This window comes from Ischnura elegans, chromosome 5 (assembly GCF_921293095.1).
Source record: "Ischnura elegans chromosome 5, ioIscEleg1.1, whole genome shotgun sequence".
Classification (NCBI taxonomy): Eukaryota; Metazoa; Arthropoda; class Insecta; order Odonata; family Coenagrionidae; genus Ischnura; species Ischnura elegans.
This window is the reverse complement of record NC_060250.1, coordinates 24,550,465-24,568,150: the sequence shown is the minus strand read 5'-3', so window position 1 is coordinate 24,568,150 and position 17,686 is coordinate 24,550,465. Positions and strand designations below refer to the sequence as shown.

The window sequence follows — 17,686 nt, the reverse complement described above, 5'->3', positions numbered from 1 at the left end:
ATGGAATTCCACTGGGTGAGTAAGTGTTCTTCAACCATCAACCTCAAACGGTAAAAAAATTTAGTTTTATATGTGCTTCAATTAACTTGATCATCTTAATCAACTTTTAATGAAGCGCCGAGAGGTAAGACGACTTTTCTCAATTACAGCAAAATAAGCAGTGAAAAAAAATTATTCCAATTTGGTCCGTACGACTATAGCCCTTAAAAAATCCTGGGAAAAAGGTGATGATTTATGGGTAATTACTAATTTTTCCGGTCTTTTGAAGTATTCCCGCATTTCTCTCGCTCGAACGAAAATATGGAGAAAGCTATCCGTAATTTGACCCACTTTGTCATGCACCTACGTCGTATTTTTGCACCCCTTTTTTTTGGGATGCGCTGGAAGTAAACTTTAAATTTTCGCGGAGGGAAGCAGTCTTTTTACGGGTCCGGATTGATTCGGCTGACGATCCATCAGTCATCTAGTGAGTCACGTGGCTGCACGCAAAGGAAAGCGGTGATTGAGTGGCGAGACGGGTTGCCTTGGCAACTCCCCTCGGAGGTGGCGGCACCCCACGCTGGGAATTTGAATAATTTTGAGGGAAATACACAGCTCAATCACATCTACATGAACCGTCTAACCCCTCTATCTAGCTCCACCCATTCAGTCATGTTTTCATTCACTTAAACGGCTGCCTTTTTTCTCAAATATAAATCTCTTATTAGTCTTCTTCCCATACAGTCTACTTTCTTCGTCTTTATTATTTCCAACAGTATCTTCCAATTCATCATATCGAAAATAAACCAACGGATGAAGTTCGCCATAAAAAAATATTTGACTTAGCCGGGATTCGAGCCCGGATCTACCGATTGCCGGCAAGGTGTGTTAGCCAGTTACACCACCTAGCCATTTTCTCAGAGCGAACTTCGGGATGGGTTTTACCGGACAAGATGTTGACGTCACAAATCCACACTGTGGCACATGTGGCGAGGGTCGTGCTTACTAAGCCACTGTCGGGGTGACGAGGATCGCTCGTCTGCGACGACGAATTTCAAAGCACTGCAGGAACAAGTGACTTTGTACGCAGTCACGCGCACGGGTGCAAAGTTAAGTACACCAACGGATGAGGCAATCGGGAGATCCGGGTTCGAATCCCGGCTAGGTCAAATATTTTTTCATTGCGAACTTCCTTCTTTCACCCATCGTTTCTTTGCTCTTCCTCCTTCATAATACCCTACTTCTTCTACTGCTGTTTTCAACATACCGTTCTTTATTCTTTCCCATGTCACAGCGCTGTTTTCATCCTGCACTTTTCCTTCTGTTATTGCTTGTGCAAACTTACTACCTACAGTTTCCTCCATTTCTTTCATCCTTTCCATATTCCACTTCTCAACCTTTTTTTTCCATCTCCCAATTTCTTTAATCTTACTCTTACTTCCATCATTAGAAGTACGTGATCGCTATTATTATCTGCTCCTGGTAGGCCTTTTACTTTCTTGACTGCATTCTTATATCTTTCATCCACTACTATATAGTCAGTTTGATAATGTGTATTATTTACTGGCGATATCCATGCATATCTTCTCCTTTTATGATTTTCAAAAAAGGTATTTCCTATGACCGACTTGTTCTCCCTGCAAAACTCTATTAATGTTTCCCCTCTTTCGTTCCTTTTCCCCAATCCAAAGGTTCTTATTTCTCTCCCTTCTCTGCCCTCTCCGACTACAGCATTACAATCTCCCATTATTATCTTGAAGCAGTTCACCTCATATCCGATGGGCCTCTCTATATTCTCATATATCCTTTCAATGTCTTCATCGCTTTAAGGTGGCGTAGGCATATACACTTGAGATATATTTACTATAACTATTGGACGATTAATAGGCAATAATCTGAGATTTATTTTTATTTTGGAGTGCTTATTTATTATTTTCATATAATAGTACGAAAAACATTTTATAATTGTGAGGTTGGAATGTTGGAAGCGAAGTGTAAATTTCACAAATATTTAAAAAATCACAAAATAGTGTCAAATTTTACAATTTGGCTACAGATATGGAGAGTGTGATAAGAAGCTGCATCAAATTGATGCCTACATATTATAATAGCAGCATGTTTCATATCTGCTATAGTGTATGTATCTTATCAAATATGACTTTAAAGTTTGCAAAAATGGAATTTTTACATGAACAAAGAGACGATATCTTAAACAAACTATCTTTAAGGCTCACCAAAATTGGCTTATATATTAAAATAACAACAACCGAATTTTCTTGGTAATAGAAAAGCAGTTCATGTCTTCTTTTGTCGCTTTTAATTTTTTCCTGCATGACGAGTGAACTCAGGAAACAAATTGAACATTTATGGAACTGTTAGATTGTTAGAAAGTTTAACTTAAACTAGTTTGTTTTCCAAATAACAGTGGAAATCGTTTTACAATTAGTGGCCAATCATATGTTCTTGAGATTTGTCTCTATAACGGTGAGCTTGACCTTAAAAAGAGTCGAATTCACGGCCAAGAAGGGAGTAGGAGGGGAAGATGGTGGGGGTAGAGCATAATTTTCCTCACCGGAGGCTTCCACGTCCAGGAATACGGGTTTTTCCGGTTCCGAGATCACGAGTGGCAGCAACCTCAGTCAGTGCAATGCCCCACCCCCGGTACATCGCATGCGTTTCCGCAGCGAAAGCACTGGACCTCCACAGGGTTGTTTTGCATCGTCTTTGACGCGTGGGGTTCATTATGCAAGCACGCCGCGTAAAATGAACTCTATCACTTTACTCCTCCCTACCAGGGGCGCAGCTAGGAATTAAGGCTGGGGGGCGGGGGGAATATATGCATCTAATACCGGGGTGTTTGGGGTACGGAATACCCACCAGGATAAGCGGTAGGTGCGATATTAATAAATTGCGGAATTTTTAGATAAATGGTTCAAAATGGTGAGTTTTACGGCTTTCTGATGATATTTTATTAATACGTCGGCTATTCTATTATTAATATCAATCCAATTAAGTAAAATGGATGAAACTTAAAAAATTCTCTGAGCTGGGGGGGTTTTATCCCCTAAAACCCCCCCTCGCTGTGCCACTGGTCCCTAAAATGCCAGAATTCGAGTGACTAATGCCTGTTTCAAAGTTATAGTGAATCGAGTTTGAAAACAGATTACTATAAAAGTATTGTACCGATTAAGTTAGGTTTGCATGGAGAAATTTATGAAGTATTCTAGCTGTCCTCCCTCCCTTCTTTGTCCCCCTTTTTCAATTTCAGTTATTTTGATTAATTTTCCGGCCTCGGTGGCGGTGGAGCAAAGTCTTCGTCTGCCGAAACGTAGTTTGCGGGTTTCGAGTCCTGCCTGGGTAGGTTGCCCTTATCCAGGGTATGGGTGTGAATGTGCCTTTGTCAGTTGTGGAAACTCCACGATGTAAAGGCCTCATTGTGCTGTTTTCAGGGGTAATTTAAATTAATTAATTAATATATTGATGAATTCTTCTCTGGTTTTTAACCAGGTTAACTAATTCTTATAGGCCGACGTTTAGAAAGACGACGTGTCTCCCATTTTCAAGGCCTGTTGCTCAATCAAAGCACAATTTAATTGATATATCGCTATTATTATTAAAGCATTCAATCGATTAAGGTAAATTTTTATGGAAATTTTACGGAGCAATCTGGCAGTCCCCCCTTCCTTCATGGACATCCCTCTTCAACCTACAATAAGGCCTGCTCCCTTTCATTATGTCTAAAAATATCCTGTTCACTTCCTTCCTCTCCCTCGTTAACCCAAAATTCCATCCTCTAACACTGATTTCGACATCCTCTCCCCGCTAGGTACTCGCTCTATCCATACCTTATCTCCTCCATATCTAACCCATAGGCTACCTCTCCTTACCCACCATGTCCAGCACTTCGTCGTTCCTCCTCCTCTCCGTTCACTCCACTTTGTCCATTCTTCTCCACACCCACATCTCGAAAGCCTCCAGTCTTCTCTTGTCATTCTTCTAAAGTTTACATGTTTCCTCACTGCAAAGCGCTACACTCCAGATCAGACTCTAGTGAAGACTTTTCTTTTAACTCTTACATAATGATCCTTTCGTTAGGTCCTTCCTGTTCATGAAAGTCTCCTTTTCTAACGCAATTCTCTTCCTGATTTTCTTACTGCTGTATCTGTTTTTCTCTAATATGCTGCCCAAACAGTTTAATTACTCTACCTGCTCCAATTTTTGCCCACCAACATCCATCTTGTCTCTCACATCTCAGAGAAAAATAAATGATCGAAGGCAAAACGTACGACACTGGAAGGGTTGATTTCTTTAACTTTATATGGTTGACTTCAACCGAACTTCGTTAACATTCTAGCGTTCAGATTAAGGAAATACCTAGCTCGGTTTTTTGACGCCGCGGCGGGTGTAACTTCTGCTACCTAAAACTTCATTTTCGTTTCCTTTACTACAACATCCTTTGGAATTGATGAAAGTTTTAGCCATTTTGCTAGAAAGTAAATTCAAAATGGAAATGTCCGTGAATTTTTGTAACTAAGTGGTTAGCCAAACAAAGTAATTCCGATTGAGTGGTGAATCTATCGCTGTTGGCGTGGGATGCATCATTCAGTAATATCACGTCTAAACATTGATCACAGAAGACGAAGAATGATCAATTCCAGATTTTTAAAAAGTAATAAACTTCGACCTGGCTAGGCAGTGCTTCAGTTAAGGAAAATGAAACCATTACCGTGACCTTAACCGTTGGTGACCTGACCATAACCCTAATCGTTGGTGGTTGCCCTTTTAATCGCTAACCTGATAATTTTGAAGAATTAATTTCGTTGTGCCAGTTTTATTATTAAATTTATCCTTGATTCACAACTTTTAGGGCTATTATTTCTTAGTTAATTGTCATTGCAGCTGACGTATTTATGTATGTGAAAAAAGTCTGACTGGGTGTTCTCTTATTTTTCCAGTTGAGGCGAAACGTGAGTGATCTGACGAGACCTGATCGTGATGACCAGTACCTGCTTCGTTGGCTCCGAGGTGAGTTGACGTCCTGGCTTGGCTTTGTGGGCGTTGGAAAATCGCTCATTGAATATTTCTTTAATCTTTGGTCGAAAATTTGCACTCGCCTAATACTAATTCAATTTACTTCTAAACTGGGAAGTTTTAGGTGTCACTCTGCATATTTTTTAAAAACACTGCGTCATCTAAGCCTTCTCACTAATTATTTCACCAATTTAAACACCCCCACACAAGTTTAGACTATCCCCCAGAAAAATAAACTTCAGCAATATCAGCACGCATGGCATTTGGAGGAGGCGACCGACTGTTGATGTCATTTGCGCCGTGAGGGAAGGGTATGGATGGAAGGGTGGATAGAAACCCGGCGTCGGCATTAGCCTGCTCTTAACGAAAGGCGCCAAGAGGGCCACGGCATAACGGCCCATCCCACGGACGGAGTTTTGCGCTTTAAATGTCCTACTTACAACATTGAAGTAGGGATCGGACAATCTTTGAAAATTCTCTGCCACTGCCGGGATTTGAACCCGAGCCCACCGGGTGTGATGCCAACATTCTAGCCACCACACCAACTCGATCCCCTTCAGTAATATCACGTCTAAATGTTGACCTTAGAGGACGTAGGATGATCAATGTCAATATTTAAAAAGTAATAAACTTCGACCTGGCAAGGCAGCGCTTCGGACTCCTCTTCAAATTACTGCTGAATAAGCTTTATTTATTCGGAGCCTGTTGAATTATTTAAATATTCATAAGGGCACCTTTTGTGAATTTCATCTTTGCTCTCTCATTGTATGTTTTATCATCGTTTTTAGTCGATGGATATCGCTTCATTTTGAATAAAAATAATACCTCTATGTTGTATATTCTGCCTATTTTGCTTGGTTTGCAGCGTACACAGCCCTTGCAAGAAAGGAAGACCTCGAAATGCCAATTTCACTGTCGCCCCAAACCATAAAATTGAATGGTTATCTCTAATTAAATCATTGTCCGTGCTTTTATTTTTCATCCCCAATTCTCTCTAAATGCGTAGCGCATTGGCGTATGTGTTTCCGTGATCTCGTTGTTTCGAAGGTTCGCACACAGTATTTATAATCATTTCCTATGAGGAAGCAAAACTAAACTAATCAAAAGAGATGCATTTTTATTTATTTTTATGTACTCTAAGAGGAAATTCGCCGTGTAAAAATAATTTTCTTAGCCGGGGTTCGAACCTGAATCTCCCAGTCGCCGGTCAGGTATGTTACCAGATACTCCTCAAGCCATCTTATTGCAAGGCGAATTTGAGACGGCGTTAGCCGAACAAGGTGTTGAAGTTTCAAGGCCAAAGCAAGTTATTTGTTCTTATCTTCAGTACAGAAGCATGGTGTCGGGCACCGCCCTAGCAACGAGTCGCACTGACGCATCACGGCGGGTCAATGTAGCTTGGTATTGGATAGCAACTTTGATTCTTCTTCTATGGGTGACTTTAGAAATTGAGAGGCCTATTCATGTAGATTACCCTTTATACTTTGCTTAACAACCATTTCTGTCCGTACAGATTTCGTATATTTTCATAACATTTCCTAAATTCGCTTGTTTGTCATCTTGTCTGGGTCACATCTTTCAACTCAATTTTAACCCACTTTCTGATTAGCTATCAAGCTGACATTTTCAGGATAACTCCGAAACAGGTGACCACGCAATATTCTAACACTTTCATTGTGATTTTAACTGTATATCGATTGTTATTCAGAATTTAATATTATATGAGGAGATAAGTCCAAAAAACGGCCACCAAAATCTGTTGGCGGCGCTGCGTTCATTTAAAGGAGCGAGAATGATAGAGAGTCATAACAACAAATTTGTTTACAAATTGAGTATTTTTAGTGGAACATGCGCTCAGCGTTTTTCGTTGTGAAGCAAATTATTTAGGGACTCCGTCAGTCTCATAGGAATTTTTTATATTCTTTTTAGTTCGCTAAAAACGTTTTTTTGTAAAAGTTTAATTATATTTTGTATTATTTACTATGCGAAACCATGGGAGCATATACCCCCTAGCTTTTCTGAAACTGTAATTTTTGCCCTGCAATCCCAACTTAATTTGCAAAATTGCCTAAAACTACGGCTCTGTGCTTAGATTTTTTGATTTGTTTACTTATTAATGTTAAGCGTGTTTCCCTCAAGGGCATGAATTAGATAAGAGATGTGAAAGGAGCGAATGGCTACAGCGAATTGGCCTCAGCTGCTCTGAGAGAAAGCAGTCTTGAACTTGAGCAGAGATGAAAGCAAAATAGCTCACAATGCCATGGTGAGAGATTCTTGTGCGTTCTTTCAAGGTTTGAAAACGAGGTTGGCGGCCTGAAAGGAAAGTTACAGCAGCACCATTGTGCGAGGGAATCACGCGACCGATTGCTATCCATTTAGGAAAAAAAACACGCGAAGGAAGGAAGGTGACCAATATTATCACTATTCCAATCATTCGTCATGGAATGATATCTGCATCTCTATAAACTATCCAGAAAGCTGTTTCACTTGTAGAAATCTTGTGAGGTGAGACTGCTTGAAATCCCGAACGGAAGTCACGGTGACGCGTAAAAATTTGATTCACTTCATCATACTTCCCCGACAGAGCTAACTACTTTATTTCCGCTCAAGGCAGCGGGAGTTAGATTAGCAACAGCTAATGCGGGTCTTGATAGCGTACACTACTGATATTTTAGAGTGACAAGAAGAATATAATTTTTTTAGTTCGCACTTTTTTTTTCAGGTCTGACAGAAATGAAAGAGATATTTTGTCGTTCGGAGACTACTGAATTTTGCACGGTACCTAGTTTCTACTTATTGTTATTATAGACATTTGATGGCAGCTATAGGTTTTTTTCCCTCGTCGCCATTCCCTACCTGAGGCACGAATTCGCGCACGAAAAGAGTTGAATATACGTCGATGATGCTAATGCGAGGGTTGATATTAACTTCCCCCACAACGAAATCTGTCATACTCGCGCTTACTGGACAAAATCACCGGAAATTCGAATCAAGGGCTCGAGTGAGAGGCAGGAGGGGATATTAGAAAGTCCGAAGAGGAAGGGCTGTTTGGAATACCAAACGGAAATTGCTATGACGCGTAAAAATCTGGTCCACTTCATTATGTTTTCCCGACAGTGTTAACTACTTCATTTCTGTTAAAGGCAGCGAGTGTTAGATTGGCTCAAGTTAATGCTTTCCTTAATCAATGGGATTCCTGTTGAGGCCAAAATTTCAACACATTTAGTTGCTTTCAAATTTCCTCCTACAATTTTAGCATAAAAATATATCATAAATGTACTATGTATGATGTGAGATCTCTCTTATAATAATAATATGGATATTAAAATATGTTCCACATATTATGTAATGTTCTGTGTTCAGTGGCGCCGACTCCATGGGGCCTGAGGGGGTCTGAGCCCCCTCAAAAATTCGTTATGGGTGTGAGGAAACAATGTGTCAGGCTTGTCGATTTTCCCCGGAGTGTTCAGGTATCGAGATTGGGTTATCAGCGTTTTAATGTTGATCATATGAATCTTCTAAAATGTTTAAAAAACTTAAAACTCACTACTTTTAAAATTTCCCGGGGCAATATCCCCAGTTTCGGCCCCCCCAATATTTTTTGTAAGTCGGCGCGCCTGTCTATATTCCATAACGTGTAGTGAAAAAACAACAAAAAGTGTAGCTTTTGAACTTTCGCTCATAGTGATTTAGTCCAATGAGGCATAAAAACTGTTTCGGAGCACGGTAGCAATGGGTTCTCGGGCCAGTAATGAATGCAAAATAGTTATCGAAACATGCAGTATCCTCCATTTCGTCCATAAAACCCGCGTTGCGAACGAATTCCCTTTTATTTGCTTCCGTTTTAAATGCCAATTGCGAGGTGAAAAGTAAAAGGCGTAACACTCCGTCCGTCGGATGGGATGTTAAGCCGTGGTCCCCATGGCCCCTTTCGTTAACAGCAGGCTAATGCCGACGCCGGGTTTATCTCCACCCCTTCCCTCATGGCGAGAATGACATTAGCTGTCGTTAGCATCCTCCAAATACCATACCGAACTGCAGAGCGATTCGTCAAAAACTATTATTTGCAAACAGAGAGCGTTACATTGCTTTTACAACATTTAGACTGTGAGCAACTTTGGAGGCAGCACATTGCACAAGGATTGCATGAGCGCTTAAGATCAGATAACCAATCAGAGTGACGTAGAGAACATCGTCATTGAACCACATGGGTCTGACAGAAACGAAAAAATTTGAAGAAGTATTTTTCAAACGCATAGTTATATGACTCCGTATTTAACTAGTTTTTCAGGATGATGAATACCACATGTAGAAAAACTCAAAATGACCGCCTTGACGTGGATTAAAGTACTTCCTAGTTAGCGAAACGTGAATTAATATGTTTAAACCCCCTTTTCGTCTTGTTTTAGATTTCCATGCCCTAGAGGCATGAGTTCTGCTCTGAATATAGTTGGCAGCTACCGGGATAGCATAAATGCCTAACGGTTGAGGAAATGCGTCTCGCATGAGGAGACCCGTTTCATGAAATTATAGAGATAATGTCATCACCAGGAGTAGTTTTTTTGTCTCCCCTGGCTGTTGGCAATGGGATGGATTTGTCCTCCGGCTCTAATATTTTTCTGGTCAAGTGTGTCACCTAACAGTAGATTTATTTTAGTCCATTTCAGAATTCTCTATTTCATACGCACATTAAAATCGCACATTTCTCCTTACGACGTACTTTTTTCTTAATCAATAGAATAATACCGGTTTTGGGCGTAACACAATCTTTCTAGCCCTAAGTATGCCTAAATGACTCTTTGTGATTGTTTTCTCACACTAATGAATGTTGCTAAATGATTTAATAAAGCTTATTTTCATAACGTCAAATATTGAGAAAACTCTGTCACGTACATGCAGGTAATATAGCAACAAATCTGCTGCATGAATTATGTTGCAATGCAATTTAATTTTAAATTCTTCGGTTAGTGATTAAAAAATATACCTCTTGAATACAAAATTCATATAAGCTTCTGAAGAGAACGGTTTTAAGTATTAATTTATAGCACTGCTTTTTATTAAATAATAAAATACGTTCCTAAAACTCGCCACCATATTTAAACTACCGGATTTTTTTTAACATGGCCTGAGTTTTGGCTCTTACCGAGGAAAGCACTTCATGATTCTCAAAATCAAAACTATTTCAGTGTAATGAAGAGTTCTGTAAATAATTTAGCGGGTCAATATCAATTTTGCTGGGAGGGTACCGATGATTTCCACCTGAAAAAAAACCTTTTATGGCGTAATGGTCTCCTCAGACGCTAGGAAGGTCGAATGTTAAGAGACACATCAACTTCCGTCCGGCGGGTTTTTTCTTGACGTATTGCTTATTTATAACTCATGTAATAATCTTTTAATTTTCAAGTAGTGTAAATAACATTGTTTTCGCCATTTTTCTGATTTTTCTTTTCTGAAATGTGAAACTTTGAGATGTGAAATGTGAAGCTTTACATCAGTATATTCTACCACTATTTTTTGTGAAACGCCATATTGTCTCTTGGCCATTATGAAGCCCTTGCACTATTGTAAGTGTTAGCTTCTAGTTTTAATTTTATTTTTGGTTCATGGGTGTTTCTTCTCTCTGATTCTAAAATTAATAATAGGTACCACAAAAGACTCTCGTGAACCAATACGTCTATTTCAACATCATGAAGGTTTGCTTGTACTTGAATCCTGTTGAAAGGTTCCTTACCCTCTAAACGCTCTCGTAGATTCGCAGTATATTTTGTAGTTTTTATTTATATTTTGGATAAATTCGTATATAAAAGGATAGATCTTAAGCCGATTAGAAAGTCAATTGGACAGCTTTATCGGTCTGAAGCAAAAAATACTAGTATCAATTTTTAATTAATAATATTTTATCGATTTTTGTGCGAGTTTTGACAAATTGATAATCTTTGTTAACCTCCGACGGCTCCGCACAAAAATCAGCATTTCAACAAGCGTAACAACTTAATTTAATCGTATATAAACAAAATACCTATTTGACGAGGTGTATCTTTATTTATCAATATTTGGTCAAATATTAAGTCGCATTCTGTGACATCGATGTTTAATGGAAAATCTTCATATTTTTTGTTATATTTTTGACTACTATATGTATAATAATGTATATTCCTAAGGAACACACTTGTCCCGAATTATTAAATTTCATTTTCTATGCTTCCTATTTCTGCATGGCGAAACCTGGATAAAAACATGGGTATTTTCTCTCAGTCTACCTATTCGAAAAAGGGCAAAATCAAAACAGTACGTGGCGCCGAAAGCGAGTCATTCTTATTCTTATTTACTTGACCACTTTCTGGGTAAATACAAAAATCAAACTGAAAGAAAAAAAAGAACAAGGAAATCTTGGTGAAAATTCTTACTAAGCAAAGAACAACTTCTCAGAAAGTGGAAGTTTCGAAAGTACATTTCCGAACATTTGAGTTCCGTGTCTTCTTGTGTGTACCCCCGCAATAATTATGCTTCCCTAATTCATGAGGGCAAGTAGCCGCTCTCCAAATTAAAATCTCTGCCGTTCTCCATTCTACGTTGTAATTGAACAGCACATTCGTCTTTGCTCACGAATTTTGGTGGTTTTCCTGAAATTAGAGAGATCTCACTTCCCAGTCTCATGGCTTCCGTGTCCTTCTTATTAGAGCTCTCTCCAATAATTTTGTTCTTCCTGGGATATCCTGTTAGTAACGTGTTGTCTGCAGTATATTTCACTCAACAGCACCACTTCAAAATATCACCCTTGAATCTGAATAAGTGGGTTCAATGCCCCCTAATCAAACTCGTTTGCTAAGGAGTTTCCCTCAAGAAGTGAAGTAAATTTTCATTTCGTGAAAATTTCAGAACATTTTCTTTGCATGCTATCGCTTTTGATCGAATATGTGAACATTTTTTCGAAATAGTGGAGTAGCCATCGGCAAACTTTAATAGAGTGCTCATAGTGTAGCACGTAGCAGCACTGCCCGAAAAAACGGAAAACGCTTGACATCGCCTTGGGAATACCTTTGTGAAGAACCTGTGGAAAGCTGCGTGAATAATTGCCTGGCCTCCAAAATTTCATGGGAAACCAAAAGGTGTAGCAAAGTAGTCAACAAGATGCTGAAAGAGTAAAATTAAAATATAAAGAATAAAGAAATAAAGATGCTGGACAGGTAATTTTTCTCTAATGATGAATTCAATTACAAGTAAATATGCATAAAGACCTCCTGAAGTATGCACATGGCATTTGTTACATGTTCTTTTCAGATTTTATTACTTTGTTTTTATCGTGTTTATGTAACCTGTAAGGGAGGCTAGAATTATGAAAATTGGTGTTTTTACAGATTTATTAATTACCTTCGTATCATCTCCGGTGTGTTGAGTTTTCTAATGAACATGCGCCTCTTAGAGGAAAAGTTGGTGAAGTTTGATATATTGACTTTGATTATGTCAATGTTTCAATGAATGATTGTTGATAGCGAAAAGAATAACAAAATAGTAGCTCAATATAGTGCATTTTATATATTTTGTTGACTTAATCTAAATGGTTTATGCGTGAATGCAGCCCTCTAAAGTTGTGAAATGAACCCTAATGTCATCTAGCCCCGGCCTTCTCCAAAATATCTATTGGAGCACGCTAAACGAGCCAATATTTGATCGAAATCCGGATCGAAAAACGAAATAAATATATGCCCCTTTATTTTGAAAAATATGTAGTTCGGGTCCAATGTGAGTTTAAGGGGATAATCCCGGATGCCACTGCCATGGAATCCGAGACGAAATGTTTTTTCTGTGGTTAGTTGAACTTCTTCGAAGTAAAACATTTTGTTCAGATGGTGAGCCGAATTTCTCTCAAGAGACCTTAGCATGTAGCATAAATAAAAAATAAAAAAATCTTCAATAATACAAAACTTATAACCCAATTGACCAAGATTTCATTACCTAATTGCCCATGTCGTTTACGCTCTCCAGACGTTCGCTCTCCTTCCATTAAAATAATTGTCTGGATCTGAATCTGTACCCGCTAATCAGTAATGCTTTTCCATCAAACTTTGCGTCATCAATACAAGCACCCAAGAGCGAGGCGAAAAGAAAATCTAATCTATTTTCCTCGAGTTGATCCAACGGCCTCCGTGGCGCAATCGGCTAGCGCGTTCGACTGTTAACCGAAAGGTTGGTGGTTCGAGCCCACCCGGGGGCGCATATTTTTACTTTATCGTTACGGTCCAGCTAACCCAAACCCACTCTTTATAGGCCATAGTTCAGGTGCGTTTGTAAAATATTTTAGCACGGACTCTGTAAATGTAAATGCATTTACTAAATCACACCACGCCGATTAGTTTTCTATCCAAAAATATTTTTAGTGAGTCTCTGGGGACCAAGGGAGGGGAACTTGCCCTCATAAACCGAGAATGTTTTAAAATCACGCCCTCTTCACTTGGTTCGGGGTGAGCTCTACCCGCACCGATTAAATTTAACTTTTAGTTGAAACGCTGAGTGAATTTGATGCTTTTCAATATTTTTAAACTATGTGTAAAATATTGTGTATTAATTTTCTTCTACGGAACACATTACTTTTGTGATATTTTCATCTTTGATATCACAAAGTGTTACCATAATATTTTTTTCGTATAGTGACATTGAATCCGGTTATTCACTTGCCTCTTGGCAAATAATTGTTATTTTTTTATTTTCATCTTCAACAACCTATTATGAGCGTGCTTGCTAAGATAGTAAAAGATTTTAGTTTGTGTTTTCTTTTCTCCTCAGGGAAAATTCCACCCATCTCCCAAGAACGTGCATACGACTTAAAATCTAATTGTGGGGATATGTGATTATTTAGCGTTCACATAGGTACCATTGTATTTGCGTATCCGCTGAAATTATCCCAACAGTTAATTTGTTCCGCGTTCTTATCCATGATTACCGTTGCTGGATGCAATTCTGAAGCCGAGAGAGTTCTGGCATCGCAAAGATGAGATGGCCTCGGAGCATTTTTCCGCCACGGATATAGTGAGTAAAAAAGGGATATCTACATACTTGCAAGCCTTCTTTAGGGAGTCAGAGATCAAGCTGATGTGTATATTTTCCCTTTTAATTTCTCTTGTTCGCCGGAAGAGGCGCTGGATACGGAGATGGGAAGAAGTTTGCTTAGAATTAATATTTACGGGAGTGACAGCGCAGTAAACAAAACCTGAGACCAACAGTTTAACCCCATCTCCCGCAATATTATAGGGAAAAGGTTAGCCAATTGTATACTTAAAAGCAGAAATTATTAAAACCGTGATACATACCAGCCGCCGTGAGAACTAAAGTTAATGTAATAAAATTTCCAGTCGAAATTAACAGCGTAATAATAAGCCAATTGGTCGAAAAAAATGAAACCACACTATATCGTCAGAATGAAATAAATAGACCCATTGCACGTTTTCGGTTTTCGACATTTCAAACGTGCTCTCATGCGTAGCTCTTGCTCTTTTTATGTTTCCTAAGAGGATTGTTGAAGTCGCTTTTTTCACTATGGCTACCTCTATGGAATGGAGACCTTCAAAATAGACTCCATATCTATTTTTATACCTGCATTTCATTCTATTGAAATCATTTTTCTTGGAATAAATGGATCCAAAACTTGTAAATAAGCTCTTTTTGGCGTTTGAGTCTTTAATTTGTGGTACCACGTAAATGTTTTATTTTATATCCGACAATGGTTTTGACGCTGTGATGTGATTATCAAGGCATGATACAATAGGATAACAGTGCCGAAATCATGGTAGGAAATTAAGCGTTGCTATAGTATTCTCTGAGATATTTTTTTTACTTTCTGTTTTCATCACGTTGATATTAATTTATTTTTCTTCTTCCCCTCTTTGCCATTGTTGTCTTATGATTCCATGTCGTAAGGTGCAAAGGTCCCAACACTTATCCTATTAGGCTATGGTGCGATGTTTAAATAAGGACTAAAATAAATATTGGTCAATGCGAACAGAAGGTTGTCCACGTTTTCCATATGGTGTGCAATGAAGAAAGAGGATATTTTTATTTTGCAATTTTTTTAGAGATGTAGATGCCTGTGCCTGTCAGGTGTGGTTTCACCAATATTTTCTATATTTAAGAATAAATATTTACATTTATCAAGAACATCAGAAATTAAGGTTGTCCCTGAGTAGTTATCCATTAGATTAATGGACTTAAAGGATGCCTAGTTATAAGTAGGAACATAATATTTATCAAATATCAAATCTGAAATTGATAGATTTCGGCTTTCTCTTGTTGAGAATCCATGCTGAATGAAAATAAACAACTTTCGTAAATTTTCAAAGAATTTTACACAGAAAACAGAAAATGTAATCACGTTCTCCTAATTTTGGGAAGACTTAATCAAAATTTCTTTTTTTCTCTCCGCTTTATGTACAGAGTTAGCGGTTTTTGTTGCGGTTTATGAACAGTCTCATTATTTTGCATAGCTTTTTCCTTTGCTCTATCTGCATATGATACAAAGCGAATTTTGTCGGTAAAAGAAAATGCTGAGGAATACATTGAGATTTTATTCATATAAAGTCATTGCCATTTGCTATTTTTTGATATGATGATATTTGTTTTAAAGAATCTATTATTACTACATCTTTTATTGTTTTCCCTCTTTTCAGCGAGAAACTATGATCCGGAAGCTGCCGAGAAAATGCTTCGTACAGTAAGTATAATTAAGTAATACTTCTTGGTTTTCTACTATAATACTCTGTGGACAGGGGCTAATAGAAGGTTATAATTCCCGACCCGTTTGACCTCCCGAAGTGAAGGTCATAAAAGAAAAAAATGATCGTCTAAATCTGAAATATTCTAATCAATTAATTAATGCGCGTGGGAATCAATGCAGTAAGTAATGATATTGTGGCGATACTCGGACGCCATAATGGTATAGGGGAGTGAGATTCGGACCGACTCGCAGCATCGTAGTACCTCCTACATTATTAATACTGCCGCGCTTTTATATTTTATATGGATTTTAAATTTGAAACATCAAAGGATAAATTATTTCTCATTATAATTACTCAGATTCATATCATCATAAGTCACCAATACGAGGATTTAAAATGTAACAAAACTGAGTTTTTTTTACATAAAAACAAAAAAGTCTTATATCAGGGAACAATCATAATAGTTCTCCAAAGGTCCAAAATAAAGAAATGGGTATTGGACACACGCATTTCGTTAGCACGTTAACTGTTAGTCAGTTATTAAAGCTGTAGTTTATGGAATGCAGACATAAATAATAAAGAAACATTTTCGTATAGAAATGCATTGATTTCGGCCTCATGGGAGTGGATTAAAAATTGAGTTAGTAGATAGCAGAGTGCCCTCCACTCTGCTATCTGCTAACCTTTAGTAATAACATGTTTCTCTTCTTTCGAATTCATTTCAACTTGTTCCATGTAACTTATTCCGGGCCATCCTATACCCTTCCTCCCGTCCACCTGTCCTTCGGCGATGATTTTCCTCAGACCATGAAGCTATATGATGTGGTCAATTTAGATGTACCGCATTCTTTTGAGAGTTTTTAGTAGATTTCATTTCTCTCACTCTTCTTTGGACATCCTCATTTCTTATTCGGTCGATCAATTTCATCTTCATCATTTTTCGGAAGCACCAAATTTGGAATGTGTCTAATTTGGCTTCTTTAGAGAACTCGATCTGCATCTGTCAATGCCAATACCCCTCTCCCATATAGAAACAAGCTTCAAATGTAGCATCTAATAAATTGTCTTCTTACTTCTTTGTTTGTATTTTCAACTGCAAGTAGCTTCTTTTTTTATGTAGAATCCCCTCTTTACCTGTGTTATTCTACTGACTTTCCTTCTTGCTTCGTCCATCTATGGTTATCCGGCTTCCTAGGGAGCAAAACTATTTTACTTCTTACTCTAATATAACATTGATATTAATTCTCGCCGAAGATAAAATCTCCATCCACCTCTGACTCAGAGTTGTTTTACCATTGCTGCCGAGAAAAAAATGGAAAGACCTTTTTGGAATATTAAAAAAATAATTCCGACCTATTTTAATACAGCAGAAAACTATTATCTCATGAAACATTTCAAGTTTAGCCAGTTATGTATTTTTAATCTTGGCTGATTCAATGGGGAAGAGTAAAATACCTACCTCACTTGGCAGGGATTGAGAAAAATTAATAGTTATCACCCATTTGGGTCGTTTACTTAGACCTGAATGGTCAATTAAAGTAATTCAGTTGATGTAATGGAATAGTAATTTAGGAGAACAAAATTTTCCTCATTCAGTCAATCCCTATTCATTGAAAGGAAGAAAAAAAAGTTGCAACCCGCTTTTCATGAGCTGATGACGTCATTATCTATAGTTTCGGGTCATCAACTCGAGCAGAGGGAACTGCTTACTTAAGGAAGGAATTCCTCGCAAGAATGAAAACGCAAATAGCGAAACGCGTGAGGGAATGCGCCAGGTTCAGTAGTCGCTGAGAAGTGTCGACCCGATGGGCACGATTCGGTGACGTCATCCACTAATCTGCGAAAGATTTAATTTCCCCGATACTGTGAGTTGAAGGGGTGCCACTGCCATCCCGGCTGCCACTGCCCTCAAATCCGAGAGGAAATGCTTTTTTCTGTGGTTAGTTGCATAGGCGGGGGGGGGATGG

The 17,686-nt window shown here is 38.3% G+C and overlaps 1 protein-coding gene and 1 non-coding gene across 2 annotated transcripts in view; both read left to right on the top strand.

Moving 5' to 3' along the window:
• Positions 1 to 17,686, top strand: part of LOC124158593 (SEC14-like protein 2) — a 148,083-nt gene that overhangs the window by 111,788 nt on the left and 18,609 nt on the right. The window contains exons 2-3 of the mRNA XM_046533754.1: positions 4,935 to 5,004; positions 15,672 to 15,715. Of these exons, the coding sequence (XP_046389710.1) occupies positions 4,935 to 5,004; positions 15,672 to 15,715 (114 nt within the window). The remainder of the gene's footprint in view (positions 1 to 4,934; positions 5,005 to 15,671; positions 15,716 to 17,686) is intronic.
• Positions 13,152 to 13,225, top strand: Trnan-guu. The gene has a single exon. It is a non-coding gene; the product is annotated as a tRNA-Asn (tRNA).